A 14,165-nucleotide genomic window follows, 5' to 3' on the forward strand; every position below is an offset into this window, starting at 1 on the left:
GCAAAAAGCTGCTTTGGAGAAACATCTTCATTTCCATCAAGAACTCTATAAGGAAGCCAGTGCCCTACAGTGGACACACAACATTTCCAGATCGTGGGTCTACTCTTATTTCCAGTTCCTACAAATACCCCGACCTTAAGGCTAGAAGAAAACCCAAAAGTAAGTTGGGAGGTGGTGAGAGAAGAGCTTCTGTAACGATGTTCCATTTCATCTGCTTTACCTCAACCCACACCTCACATCACTCTAGGACCTCCATTCCCACAAACCCTCCCGACGGCAAATACTTAACTCAATTAAACTTTCACCTAAATCCTTTATGGTCTCTAGAACCACATAAATCCAGAAGCTTTGGTGTCTAAAACTGGCCAATAATTTCATTTCAGCTTGAATTGCTATAATTTCAGTTGAATTTCAATTAGTAAGACTAACTTCATCTTAAGATAGTCAAAGCATTTCATTTTATAATGTGTCTGAGAGTTGCAGATAAATGGAAATTCCATAATGTAAATAATTCTGAATAAGCTAGTTAGTTAAGGAGTCAGTTCATATTTTGAGAAATTTATTGTCTCTTTATAAGGCAAAACCACATCCATCTCAACCTAAGAATTAAAATGTCATGTCCGTTTAAAAGAAGGCAATCACTTGGTAAACGTTCATTTGAGCAAAATGAGCTGTTTTGTTAAGGATATTCTCACTTCCTCAAAATACAGATTCTAGAGCTGCACTGGCCAGTAAGTAGCCACATGAACTATTTAATTATAAGTTAAGACATTCAATTCTCCAGTCACACTAGCCACACTTCAAGTGCTCACCAGCCACATGTACCTACCGGCTACCTTACTAGACAGTGCAGATGCAGAACATTTCCATCCTCTCAGAAAGTTCTACTGGACAGCACTGTTCGAGACCCCGGTAGTTAGCAAATCTTGAGGGTTTGTTCCCGTGCCTTTAAAATCCAACCACTCACGTAACTCCCCATTTTTTAAAAAGATTTATTCATTTATTTAGAGAGCGAGCAGGAGCACACAGTGGGGAGGGGCAGAGGGAGAGGAAGTCTCAAGCAGACTCCACAATGGGGCTCGATCTAACAGCCCAACATCATGACCTGAGCCAAAACCAAAGAGTCAGACATTCAACCCCCGGTACCACCTAGGCACCCTCATAACTTCCCCATTTTTAAAATCATACTGACACTATTAAGATATAGTCTTGATTAGGTAATTTTTCTTCAACATCTCTTTAAATATCAACAGGTATCTAATTAAAGTGTCCTAAAATGATCATTAAAAAAGGGATGGAAGATCTTTACAAGCAAGATACATAAAAGGATATTAAAGCCAGCAGTAGCTGAACCTGAACTTTCCCAAATTTCCTTTGGCCCTACTCTGTACTTCACTGTCCGCAGCTGAAAAACTTAGTATTTGCAGATGATTCCCTCAAATTTCTCACCAGTGCTTGTGAAGTATTTGCTCTCTACAGGAACTGCACTTCTACAATCCAGAAGTCAAGTTTAATTTTGATTCTATATTGCTGTTTTTGGACTTTAGATTTGATGCTTATTTTTAACTCCTTGCTTTATGTAAAACAGAAATAAAATGGCCAAAACACTGGCTATCAGTCACAGTGATTTTAAATATGTCACAAACTTTCTTATAATTGTCCATCCTACTTGTACATTCATTTATTAAGTCACTCAGTGGTACGTAAGCAGGTGAGAAAGAAACATGTCAAATACTACAGAACAGGCACTCAAGGAAAACATTCTTATGGGGGAAATTACCATTACCGACTTTATTGGCTCCCTTCTTTTACATATTTAGGATGCTGCAGTCAAGCACCAGATGGAGCAGCTACACGAAATGTTACTGAAGGTTCCTTTCCAAATCTGATGTCCTATAAAATCGTTGCTGTGAAAGTCCTATTTTACCAGCACTGCTATACCAGATAGCACGTTTTAGTAGGTTAAACCATGGCAGAATGCAATGTGTTTTGAAGAATTCAATAAACTAAAAAAGATGATTTCCCTAGTAGCTAAGCTCTACCACCTAAATGCTAAGAACTTTCAGAGATCCAAACAAAATTAAGATACCAAACTGCATACTCACACATTTTGAATAGCTCAAGTAGCCTGTCAAGTTTGTCACTCAGGCCCGACACAAATGTGCATTTAGGATTTTCCAGAAATGGACCCAGTCCTAGTTGCTATCTAATATAATAAATGCCAGGTAGCAGTCTAAAAGCTCTAATTTACCAAAACTATACATGTACGATACAAATAATTTTTCAGTTAGGGTCAGACATAGAAAATTATAAGGCAAGCCAATTATTTTTCAACATGTGACTTGAGCAGGTATTTAAACTCTAACAGTTTACAAAATCAAAGATAGGTTTTTATTTGCTCTTCTAAAGTATCAGATGACATTCTACCTGGGATAACATGAAACTGGATTCTGTGTATGCATACACACATATACTAAACTCTGTGATGTGTCAAAGAGTTAAAAGATTAAGACCTCTAATAGAAACCAATTTGGTACTTTAACTTTACACAAGTTTAAATATTTAAGATATAAAGAAATAAAAGGCAAATATAAACCAAGTATACCAAACCTTAACTGAGTAGAGAACACTCTGTAAATTATTAAAGGAAAAACTTAAAATTATCGATATGAATCAATTAAGAATTTTTGGCATGCCCATTTATTCAACATGATTGGGAACTATATCATAAATATGCACCATACAGGATACAGAATATCCAGTTTAAAAAAAAAAAAAAAAAACCAGAACACTGAGTATTTAAGAAGGTAGTGTGGCCTTAATTAAACCCTTAATTCAAAGGCACTTCAGTAGCTTTCAGTGCTTCAAAGTCATGATCATCATCACTGTACAGTACTGAAAAATTTATTTGTACCATGTACAAACAATAATTTCCAGTATTATGCAAGAAAACTGTTATAGGCATTTTTTTTTACTATACAATTAAAAATAAAATAAACATTAGTACGGTTTTTACAAATACTTTGTTTATTTTAATTAAGCTGGTACAGACAATGTCCATTTAAAACCCATATCCCAGGCCAAAAAGTACAAATAAAATCAAAAAGAGCAGTGTTCTGTTGAATACACGTCTGCATGAGTAACTTTATTAACTGCTAATGAAAATTAGAACTTTTCTGGGATCTTCTGACAAGACTTTTCTTTTTATCTTAAAATGCCTTCTCTTCAGTGAAGCCATCTTTGGAGTTAGTCATTACTTTCACCATCTCTGTCATCTCGACTCCGGCCTGATATTTCTCTTCTTTTGGTCCAGACCCTCAAATTTTAAAAGTAGCTTCAAGTTAAGGAAAGGTCATTTTTCCACAGTTCAGTTCTCTGAAAAACTTCCATCTCCCATTGAAAGTCACAGTCCAGGAGTGAAGCGATCACATGCTAGAACTTCAGGGCCAATTGGAAAGTCATCGTGAACACTCGCATTGGTCGATCTTATTTATCACAAGCCTGAAAATGCACAGTCCTGGAAAAGGTGGCCTCTCTGTGCACACATGTAATTTTTAAAAAGGAGAGGATAATATGAAGGGAGCTGAGGTTTGATCACCAAAAATCAGCACAATGAAAACAAGTGATAATGAATAATGGGCACTAGAATTCAAATTACCAGATGTTTTAAAGAGATGGGGTGCCAGTTTTCAATTCCGTTTTGAACACCACATTACAAAAGAACTATTTTTAAAAATAAAAAAGGATTGAGGGTAAAAGAAAAAAAATAAAAAGAATATCTAAATTGTTGAGTGACCCCCTGTTTGTTCCTGATAAACTTCAATCACATCTTCTTCCTCCATTCCCAGCTGTAAGAGGATAAGAAAACGTTAGAATATAAAGGCACTATTTTTTAATTGGCTGCAATTATGTGGCCATTGTTTTAAAGTACAAAAAGATACAAAAGTGATCCATCATCACCCTGTTTTAAGAATCGGGGTTTCCTTTAATCTAAAGAACGTAAGAGGTATGCATGTCTTTCCTCCTGATTCTATCTGTGAAGTCATTCATTTGATCCTGCTGAGCAATTTTACCTTCCAGTTTATTCAGCATAGAAAGTGTCTTTTTTATTTATTTCTTAGAGTGTGAGCATGGGGGTGGGGGAGAGGAAGGAGACAGAGAATCTTAAGCAGGCCCAGTGCAGAGCCCTACGTGGGGCTCAATCTCACCACCCTGGGATCATGACCTTAGCTGAAATTAAGAGTCATATGCTTGAACCACTGAGCCACCCAGGCACTCCTAAAGTATGTTTAAAAACAAACAAAAAAACCTCAAAAGTATTAAATCTAATGAAACCTGTATTTAATAGTTTAATATGCAATAGTTTGGGGGCGCCTGGGTGGGTTGGTTGGGCAACTGCCTTCAGCTCGGGTCATGATCCTGGAGTCCTCCCTGCTCAGTGGGGAGTCTGCTTCTCCCTCTGACCTCTTCTCTCTCATTCTCTGTTCCAAATAAATAAAATCTTTTAAAAAAAAATTAAATGCAATAGTTTGATGATGTATTTTCTAAAAAACCATTTTACATTTAGATGTAATTACTTGATATAATCTCTTTATTTCAAAAACCCTGATCTCACTTTGAAATATATGTCGTTTTAATTAGAAAACTACTGCCCAAGGATTCATTTCAAAGTGGTTTGCTTCGTCATCTACAATTTCTTCTGGCATGTAACTATTCTTTTGATAGTAACCACTCTGACTAAACACACATCTACTCTTATTTGATAACTTCAGTTTTATAGGCTAGATTAGTATGGTCAGCCCAGCCCTTCTCAATTCTTAAAAAAAAAAGAAGGCTCCTTCAAAATGCCTTTTACAGAACACTAAGCAAAGAAGAGGCAATTATTGTGTGTGGGTTTTGTTTCTTTGTTTTTTTAACGTGTTCTAGTTTGTTTCTTTGTTTTTTTAATGTGTTCTATATGCACTGAAGTGATTTTTCCTTAAAGACATTATTTTTCCTTAAAGACATTTTTTTTTCCTTAAAGACATTATTAACAATGGCTGCCTCTGAGAAATGGGAATGCAGACATATTCAGAGTATATTTACTTTGCATTTTAAATACTTTGGTAGTTTGGGTTTTATTACTTTTAACTATGAGTATATCCTTTATTTAAAAAAGAAGAGTACATAAGCAGGCATGGTGTCACACAGAAACCCAGGTTTTACCCTCAGTGAGGGTAAAGGAGCATCACTCTCTGACTCTGGTGTGCAGCCAGGGTTCAGAAGTACTGTAACAGGCAGACTGAAAACAAAAACTAGCATATTCCACTACATTACAGTGGATCACAAAAGCAAATGAAAAATAAAAGGAGAGTCTAAGATCACTAATCTCTAATGAGAAAAGGTGCACGTGACATTTTCAGTGCAGAATTGTAAAATGTGAAAAAAATAAGAAATTTAAAAATAAAACAGACATAGGGGTGCCTTGGTGGCACAGTGGGTTGAGCATCCAACACTTGGTTTGCACTCAGGTCATGATCTGAGGGTTGAGAGAGCCCTGCACCAGGCTCCATACCCAGGTGGAATCTGCTTGAGATTCTCTCTCCCCACTCCTCTGCCTCCTGGCCCCCATGCTCATGCTCTCTAATAAATCAATCTTAAAAAAAAAAAAAAGATTTAGGATTTTTTAGGTGATTAGGCTGGCTCTAGTGTTATGGAGATTTTGATTGTAGTATATATATGAATATTAAAATAATTATTAAAGACGCTATTAAAACTTTATTTAAAGATTTTATTTTTAAGTAATATCTACACCCAACAAGAGGGTCGAACTCGCAAGTCCAAGATCAAGAGTCACATATTCCACTGACTGAGACAACCAGGTACCCCAAAACTTAATTTTACTGCACATATCATACCTCGTAAATACTGCAAGGAATAAAATGCCAAACATGACAAGAAACATTTAAGTCAGGAAGGCAGCAAATATCCTCCAACTATGGAAAATGTGAAGCAATCAGCTTCAAAAAGTATCTTTGTAGAGATGAATGAACAACAGTACAAGGAGTTACTCCCTAAATGCCTACTGTCTCCCTCTGCCCCATGATGCTTCTTTAATGACAAGGAGGAATGTATCGCTAAAATGTAGTCAGTATCTACTGTGTTTTGGGGGTAGGGTGGTGTTTAGATTTTATTTATTCATTTGAGAGAGGTAGGAAGAAAGCACAGGTGGGAGGTGAGGAGGGACATAGGGAGAGAGGGAAGCAGACTCCCCACTAAGCAGGGAGCCCAATGTAGGGCTCAATCCAGGGACTCTGGGATCATGCCCTGAGCTGAAGGCAGACACTAAACCGACTGAGCCATCCAGGAGTCCTAATATCTACTGTGTTGTAGAGATTATATCAAATTAGGACAGGGAAAACACCAGTTGAGTTTGGAACATCTAATTGTGCCAGGCATTTAGAAAGTACTCAAGGGGCACCTGACTGGCTTAGTCATTGCAGTGTAAGACTCAGTCTCAGGGTTATGAGTTCAAGCTCTACATTAGGTGTAGAGATTACTTAAAAAATAAAATCTTGGGCATCTGGGTGGCTCAGTTGGTTGAGTGACTGCCTTCGGCTCGGGTCATGATCCTGGATTCCCGGGATCGAGTCCTGGCTCCCTGCTCAGAAGAGGGTCTGCTTCTCCCTCTAACCTTCCCCCTCTCATGCTTGTTCTCTCGCTCTCAAATAAATACATAAAATCTTTAAAAAATAAAATCTTAAAAGTACTCAAGAAAGTAGGTTGATACTAAACCAGGGAAAAGTAACAACTACACTGTAAAAAAAAAAAAAAAAAAAAAAAAACAATTAAACTGAGTGATAAAAATAAACATTATCACTGTTTACTGATAATAAAGGAACTGACTTCATGTATTCCAGATATTACACCCTAAGAGACACATCACCATTTATGTGGTATTCCAGCCCCAAATGCATAACCTGAATGTAATCATGAGGAAACAGACCCAAATTGAGGGACTTCATAGAAAACAACTGGTTTGTATCCTTTAACAATGTAAATGTCATGAAAGAGAAAGAAGGCTGAGGAACTGTTCCAAATTAAAGATGATTAAAGAGACACCTAAATAAAATATCTTCATACTGAACTGGATCATGTGATGGAGGAGAAGATTTGTTATAGGAGACATAATTGGGACAAATGATAAAATTAGGTTGTAAAGTATTCTAATAGTGTTCAGTGTCCTGAAGTTATGAGCACTGTGGTTATGTAAAACAATATACTTATTCTTACACAATATACTTATTCTTAAGAAATGCACACTACAATATTAAGTAGTAAATGGCAGTGGTATATGCAATCTACTCCAAAGTGGTTCCGGTAATAAATGCACATATATATGGGCGGAAGGAAATAAGTAAGGTAGCCAAACTTTAAAAATAAGCCAAAGCAGGTGGAAGAGAGTACAATTTTTGGTACTATTCTTACAATTTTTCTGTAAGATGAAAATTATTTCAAAATAAAAACTTGAAAAAAGATGGAGATATGGCAAAAAGAACACAGATACCAACCCCACTGGGCAATCTCTAAAGAATATTCACACAGTTTCAAAGTATCTCCCCACAGATTATGGACATTGGGGAGGGTATGTGCTATGGTGAGTGCTGTGAAGTGTGTAAACCTGGCGATTCACAGACCTGTACCTCTGGGGATAAAAATATATGTTTATAAAAAATAAAAAATTTAAAAAAAAAGTATCTCCCCACAAATTACTTATTAATGAAAAAGGAAAATAACATGGGGCGCCTGGGAGGCTCAGCAGGTTAAGCCTCTGCCTTCGACTCAGGTCATGATCCTAGCGTCCTGGTATTGAGCCCAGCATCGGGCTCTTGGCTCAGTGGAGCCTGCTTCCCCTCTCTCTGCCTGCCTCTCTGCCTACCTGTGATCTCTGTGTGTCAAATAAATAAATAAAATCTAAAAAAAAAAAAAAGGAAAATAACTTAACAACGAATAAATCTGGCAGTTACCAAAGTTGCCCAAAGTTAATGTTACCCAGAACAGGCCAAGTGGACATCCTGTGGCTCCTGATGTGATGCACTTGGGAGCGCAAAGCTCCTGCTACCAAATATGCAAAACTGAATCTATCCACGAGGCAACATGAGACAAACCCAAACTGAAGGACATTCTAAAACATGGCCTGAACTCTAAAAATGTCTGTCTGGGGGGGACGGGGGGCCCCTGGGTGGCTCAGTGGGTTAAGCCTCTGCCTTCAGCTTAGTTCATGATCCTGGGGTCCTGGGATGGAGCCCCACATCAGGCTCTCCGCTCAGCGGGGAGCCTGCTTCCCTTCCTCTCTCTGCCTGCCTCTCTGCCTACTTGTGATCTCCCTCTCTGTCAAATAAATCAATAAAATCTTAAAAAAAAAAAAAATGTTTGTGTGGGGGCACCTGGGTGGCTCAGTGGGTTAAGCCTCTGCCTTCAGCTCAGGTCATGGTCTCAGGGTCCTGGGATCAAGTCCGGCATCGGGCTCTCTGCTCAGCAGAGAGCCTACTTCCCCAGCCTCCTGCCTGCCTCTCTGCCTACTTGTGATCTCCGTCAAATAAATAAATAAAATCTTAAAAAAAAAAGGTCAGTGCGACTTACAGTGAAGACTGAATAATCGTTCCAGATAAAGGAAAGCTAAGGAGGGACGATCACTAGTTAGAAGATACTAATCCTAGATGGGATCCTAGGTCAAGTTTTTTTAAAAAAAGCTATAAAGGACCTTTCTGGGATAAATAGCAAGATCTACTTTGACTACACATTTGATAAGAATACTATAGCACTGTCAAATCTCCTGTATTTGATAATTTAACTGTGACTCTTAGGAGGTAACCAAAATATTTAGGGCTAAAAGGTCATGATATCTGCAAATTAATCTCAAATGATCCACCAATAATGACAGTGCATATAGAGAAAGTGATAAAGCAAATGTGTCATAGTATTAATTGGTGAATCTAATGAAAACATTATATGGGAGAATATTAGTCTTATAACAACTGTAAGTTTGAAATGTTTTCGAAATAAAAAATTAATAATATATCATTCCCATTATCAGAAATAGCAGAAATGTTATTTTGTATTTGGAGGGGGAAATCTGTATAAATATAAAAGCACGCACACATACACACCCTCTCCCACACTTTATTACTTTCAGATACCTCTCAGGGGAAGGGGGATATAAAAAAAAGAGTCCATACAATGAAACAAAGACACAAGCATTAGAAAACATAAATCAAGATGACAGAGCCAAATATATATTAACATACACTAAACTTCTATATTAAGTTCTCAAAATGGGTCAAACGTCAAAAATAGAACCATTAAAGGTCACCATCACCAAGAAAGTGCACCAGAAATCTGCCAAATTTGAGCAATACTTGTTCTCTTAAAAAAAAACAAAGAAGTGCCTTATGACAACTGCAGGTTCTCCCTCTCCCTCCCCCTGCTGTGCATGCTCTGACAAATAAATAAATAAAATCTTTAAAAAAAAGTTATTTATAAAAATCTCTACACCCAATGTAGGGTTCAAATGCACAACCCTGAGATCAAGAGTGGCACAATCTACAGACTAAGCCAGCCAGGAGTCCCACCACCTCTCTTTTTATTGGACTTTTTAAGGCAATATATGGACATTCAACCTAAAAGACTATTTTTTTATCATTCAAGAAAAGGATAGTTTAATACCAGTGAACCAAATCATTCAATGCAGTATTTAACATTTTTCTTTCCTCAGAGAAGAAATTATACTCACTTCTTTTGGAGTGTGATTATCAGCAATTCTCTGACCTTCAAAGAGAAACCTGAGTGAATTCATTGGAACTCCCTAAAAAGGTTAAAAAAAAAACACACACACACAAATCTTAAAACAGGTAGTAGGAACTTTGAGCACAAAAAGCAAACATGAAAGCTTCAACAGAATACACTGAACATAAGGCTAGACATATCTATCCTACCATAATCACCATCATTGAGTACCACCTATCTGCTAGGTCCTCCCTATACCAAGTATTTCACATACATAATCCTAACGTTCACCACAACAACCCTGGAAGGTAGATATGATCACCTTATCTTCATTTCACAGCTAAGCAATCTAAGGCACGGAGAGGGCATACAAGTTAGATAGCAATTTAAGGCTCAATCTGTTCCTAAGCTTATGCTCTCAACCACTATTCTTACAGTTTCCTCTAAAATCTCTAAGCTAAATAAAAGATTAAATTAGAAATTGGATGAGCACCCTCACTAGTTTCCAAGCAAAATAAATTTTAAGCAGATTAAATCACAGAAATTTGGTACAGCACTACAGCTAGCCAGGTGAGCGACAGTCACCTGTGATGACATAGAGAACACTGTCAAGTATCAAAAAAAGGTATTAAAATGTATTTTTCTAATCAATTACTCACTCAACAAAAATAGCTAAAAGGGAAGAAATGACTCATTTAAAGAGAAACTGCTTCACTAATAAGTATTAATCAAGAATAACTTCTTTAGTCCAAAAGTTTTAGAGAAATTTAAAACTATCTTCCAATAAGTATTAATACATAAATATATAGGACCATGCTAATTAACCCTTCATTTGATTTTAAATTCTAGACTTCTAAAAAATAATACAATAGGGGCGCCTGGGTGGCTCAGTGGATTAAGCCGCTGCCTTCGGCTCAGGTCATGATCTCAGGGTCCTGGGATGGAGCCAGGCATCGGGCTCTCAGCTCCGCAGGGGGCCTGCTTCCTCCTCTCTCTCTCTGCCTGCCTCTCTGCCTACTTGTGATCTCTCTCTCTGTCAAATAAAATAAAATCTTTAAAAAAATAATAATAATACAATAAGCCTAACTGACAAGAGCAAAATATTCTTTATTATCCTGTGTTGGGGTCAAAAAAGTTTCTATAGAAACTGGCCTAAAACATCAAAATGTAAGAATGATTCAGTAAATATTTATATACGTTTCAATCTCTCTACTGGGTGTTACATACTTCAGATAAATTAAGTTTCCTATTCCTTGTCTATCAGTAAATATAAGGAGAAGATAAAGTCTCTGTGAACTAAGCATAAACTCTTTTTCTGAAGATGTATACGGGGCACCTGGGTGGCTCAGCCCTTTAGCGTCTGCCTTTGGTTCAGGTCATGATCTCAGGGTCTGCATCAGGCTCCCTGCTCAGCACGAACCGTGCTTCTCCCTCTCACACTTGCCATGCTTGTGTTTCCTCTCTCCCTGTCTCTCTGTCAAATAAATAAAATCTTTTTTAAAAAAATAAAGACTGTATACTCTGAACCATAAATAAGGAAGTTGGAAATGGTTCTAAATTGGTATTTTTAATTGTCTCTCTAAACCAAGCACCTTTAATTTTGGGTCAAAGTTATTCACTTTAGCATTCTGATTTAACTCTTTATTTTGCATTGTTTTTCCTCAATAATCAACTCCATCATCTATAGATGGGGTGAAAAGACTTGTTGTTGTGAGGATTCTATGACAATGCCTCTAAGTATCTAGCAGAGTGCACTTCATACATGTTCCTTCCCTGTGAATATCTCCATTTTGCTCCTAGCAATATTATTAAAAATGAACTGAGCCCCAATTAATCAAATTTTACTGAATTTAACAACTAACATCAAAAACAGAGAGCTGTTTGTTTTAGTCATCCTAACACCTAAGTGATCTCTTTTCTTCTGGCAGAAGTGATTTTTATGTTGGTTACAAATTTAAACTATAAAAAGCAACTTCCAAAAATAAGACCAGGGGCGCCTGGGTGGCTCAGTGAGTTAAAGCCTCTGCCTTTGGCTCAGATCATGATCCCAGGGTCCTGGGATTGAGCCCTGCATCGGGCTCTCTGCTCAGCGGAGAGCCTGCTTCCCCCTCTCTTTCTGCCTGCCTCTCTGCCTACTTGGGATCTCTCTCTCTGTATCAAATAAATAAATAAAATCTTTAAAAAAAATAAATTAAATAAATAAAAATAAGACCAGTATTACCTAAGTTAATATCATGTAATATGATTCAATTATTAAAATCTTGGCTCTTATATATACTAATTTCAATTATATTTTGTTTTAGTAATAATAATTAATATTCACTGAGCATTTTAAAAGATTTTATTTATTTGACAGAGACAGCAAGAGAGGGAACACAAGCAGGGGGAGTAGGAGAGGGAGAAACAGGCTTCCTGCCAAGCAGGGAGCCCAATGCAGGACTCGATCCCAAGACTCTTGAATCATGACCTGAGCTGCAGGCAGATGCTTAACGACTGAGCCACCCAGGCGCCCCATCATTGAGCACTTTTAAGCACCATGTTAAGAGCTTTATGTAGGTCATCTGCATGAGGTAGGTACAGTAATATTCCCAATCTACTAATGGGGAAACAAAGCACATCATTTGTCTAAGATCCCACAGACAGTGGGAGAGACTGAATTTGAATCTAAGTAGGTTAAAGGTATTATTGATCTAATAATAATCGAGCTCATGAAGGCCAGAATCTGAGGTTTTTGTATTAATAAATCAACAAGCCGCCTTTATTTTTTTAAAAAAAGCAAATTCTTTGATGTTGAAAATACAGAATGCAATTAGCAATAATCTATAATACTACATATAAAGATAATAAACTAACAATATTAGGGGCACCTGGTTGGCTCAGTGGGTTGGGCCTCTGCCTTTGGCTTGGGTCATGATCTCAGGGTCCTGGGATCGAGCCCCGCATCAAGCTCTCTGCTCAGAGGGCAGCCTGCTTTCCCCTCCCCCTATGCCTCCCTGTCTGCCTACTGGTGATTTCTGTCAAATAAATAAATAAAATCTTTTAAAAAAAATAAAAAATGGAAAAAAACCCAAACAATACTAGTACTTAACTTTAACATATGGCTAACCAGTCATGATTAAAAACGAGGAAACTTCACAGTGATCACCAAAAATTACTTGCCTTTACTGTTACATATACAGGTAAGCCATTAAGATAGAAACACTCATAACCATTTTTACAACTCTGAGTTACTTTTCAAAACAATTCTGGCATACCTTATGAATTCAAATTTTGAAATGTGCCACAATGGGAAAAAGGCAATTAAACAAGGTATAAGGAGTATTCTCCTTGATTTGCTAATAGTGAAGATAATAAAAGATCATTTTTCTTTTGATAGCCTCCTATCAAAAAAGGAAAGGAAAAATTAATGACATATAACACACTGTATTTTATTCCATAACATACAAACCTGTCTTTGACAGTATGATTCTTTGAGTTTCTTGAGATGTGTTGTCATTTTCACTTTGAAGTGAATCTCACTGCTATCCTAAGAAGATAAAAGAAAAATAATTATCCCTTTATGTAAACTATTTGCTTTGCCTGAAGCAAATTATTTAATTTCACATATACTACACATAGAAACATAAACCCTGTCACTTATACCTCCCCATTAAAATATTTTTTAACATTCCTAACAAGGTTTATTAAAACACTAATCATCTTCGGGGCACCTAGGTGGCTCAGTGGGTTAAGCCTCTGCCTTTGGCTCAGGTCATGATCTCAGGGTCCTGAGACTGAGCCCCTCATTGGGCTCTCTGCTCAGCGGAGAGCCTGCTTCCCCCTCTCTCCCTCTGCCTGCCTCTCTGCCTACTTGTGACTCTGTCAAAAAAATAAATAAAATAAATAAAATCTTAAAAAAAAAACACTCTAATCATCTTCAAAGTTACTTTATGTCCATTTCAAAAGAAATTTAATGAAATAATCTGTCTTGGAGGTTAAAATTAGCAGTATAGGGGCGCCTGGGTGGCTCAGTGAGTTAAAGCCTCTGCCTTCAGCTCAGGTCATGATCCCGGGATCCTGGGATCAAGCCCCGCATCAGGCTCTCTGCTCAGTGGGGAGCCTGCTTCCCCCTTTCTCTCTCTGCCTGCCTCTGTGCCTACTTGTGATCTCTGTCCAATAAATAAATAAAATACTTTTAAAAAATTAGCAGTATAAATAAAAGCATTTATGTCAAAGAATGCATTCCTTCATAATCACATATCTATTCTATTTTCAGAATAAAGTTGAACTATCACAAACACCCAAAAGCAACTCAAAACAAAAAGTACCCCCCACAACTGAAGTATTGTTGAAGGTGGTCCAACCTACAAGAGAGGTATATGCCATAAAGTAACAGACAAGAAACTCATTTCTGTCAAGAA

General features: G+C 37.3%; 2 protein-coding genes across 2 annotated transcripts in view; one reads left to right on the forward strand and one right to left on the reverse strand.

Moving 5' to 3' along the window:
* The window catches only part of KIAA2012 (KIAA2012 ortholog), a 102,903-nt gene extending 99,308 nt beyond the window's left edge, over window positions 1-3,595 (forward strand). The window contains 1 exon segment of the mRNA XM_046019424.1: window positions 1-3,595. Within this exon segment, the coding sequence (XP_045875380.1) occupies window positions 1-139 (139 nt within the window). The 3' untranslated portion in view covers window positions 140-3,595.
* Window positions 3,115-14,165, reverse strand: part of SUMO1 (small ubiquitin like modifier 1) — a 26,696-nt gene continuing 15,645 nt past the window's right edge. Inside the window, exons 3-5 of the mRNA XM_046019423.1 lie at window positions 13,214-13,291; window positions 9,773-9,844; window positions 3,115-3,848 (exon numbers count right to left, since the gene is read on the reverse strand). Of these exons, the coding sequence (XP_045875379.1) occupies window positions 3,780-3,848; window positions 9,773-9,844; window positions 13,214-13,291 (219 nt within the window). The 3' untranslated portion in view covers window positions 3,115-3,779. The remainder of the gene's footprint in view (window positions 3,849-9,772; window positions 9,845-13,213; window positions 13,292-14,165) is intronic.

The sequence above is a fragment of the Meles meles genome, chromosome 9 (genome assembly GCF_922984935.1).
Source record: "Meles meles chromosome 9, mMelMel3.1 paternal haplotype, whole genome shotgun sequence".
NCBI classification, from domain to species: Eukaryota; Metazoa; Chordata; class Mammalia; order Carnivora; family Mustelidae; genus Meles; species Meles meles.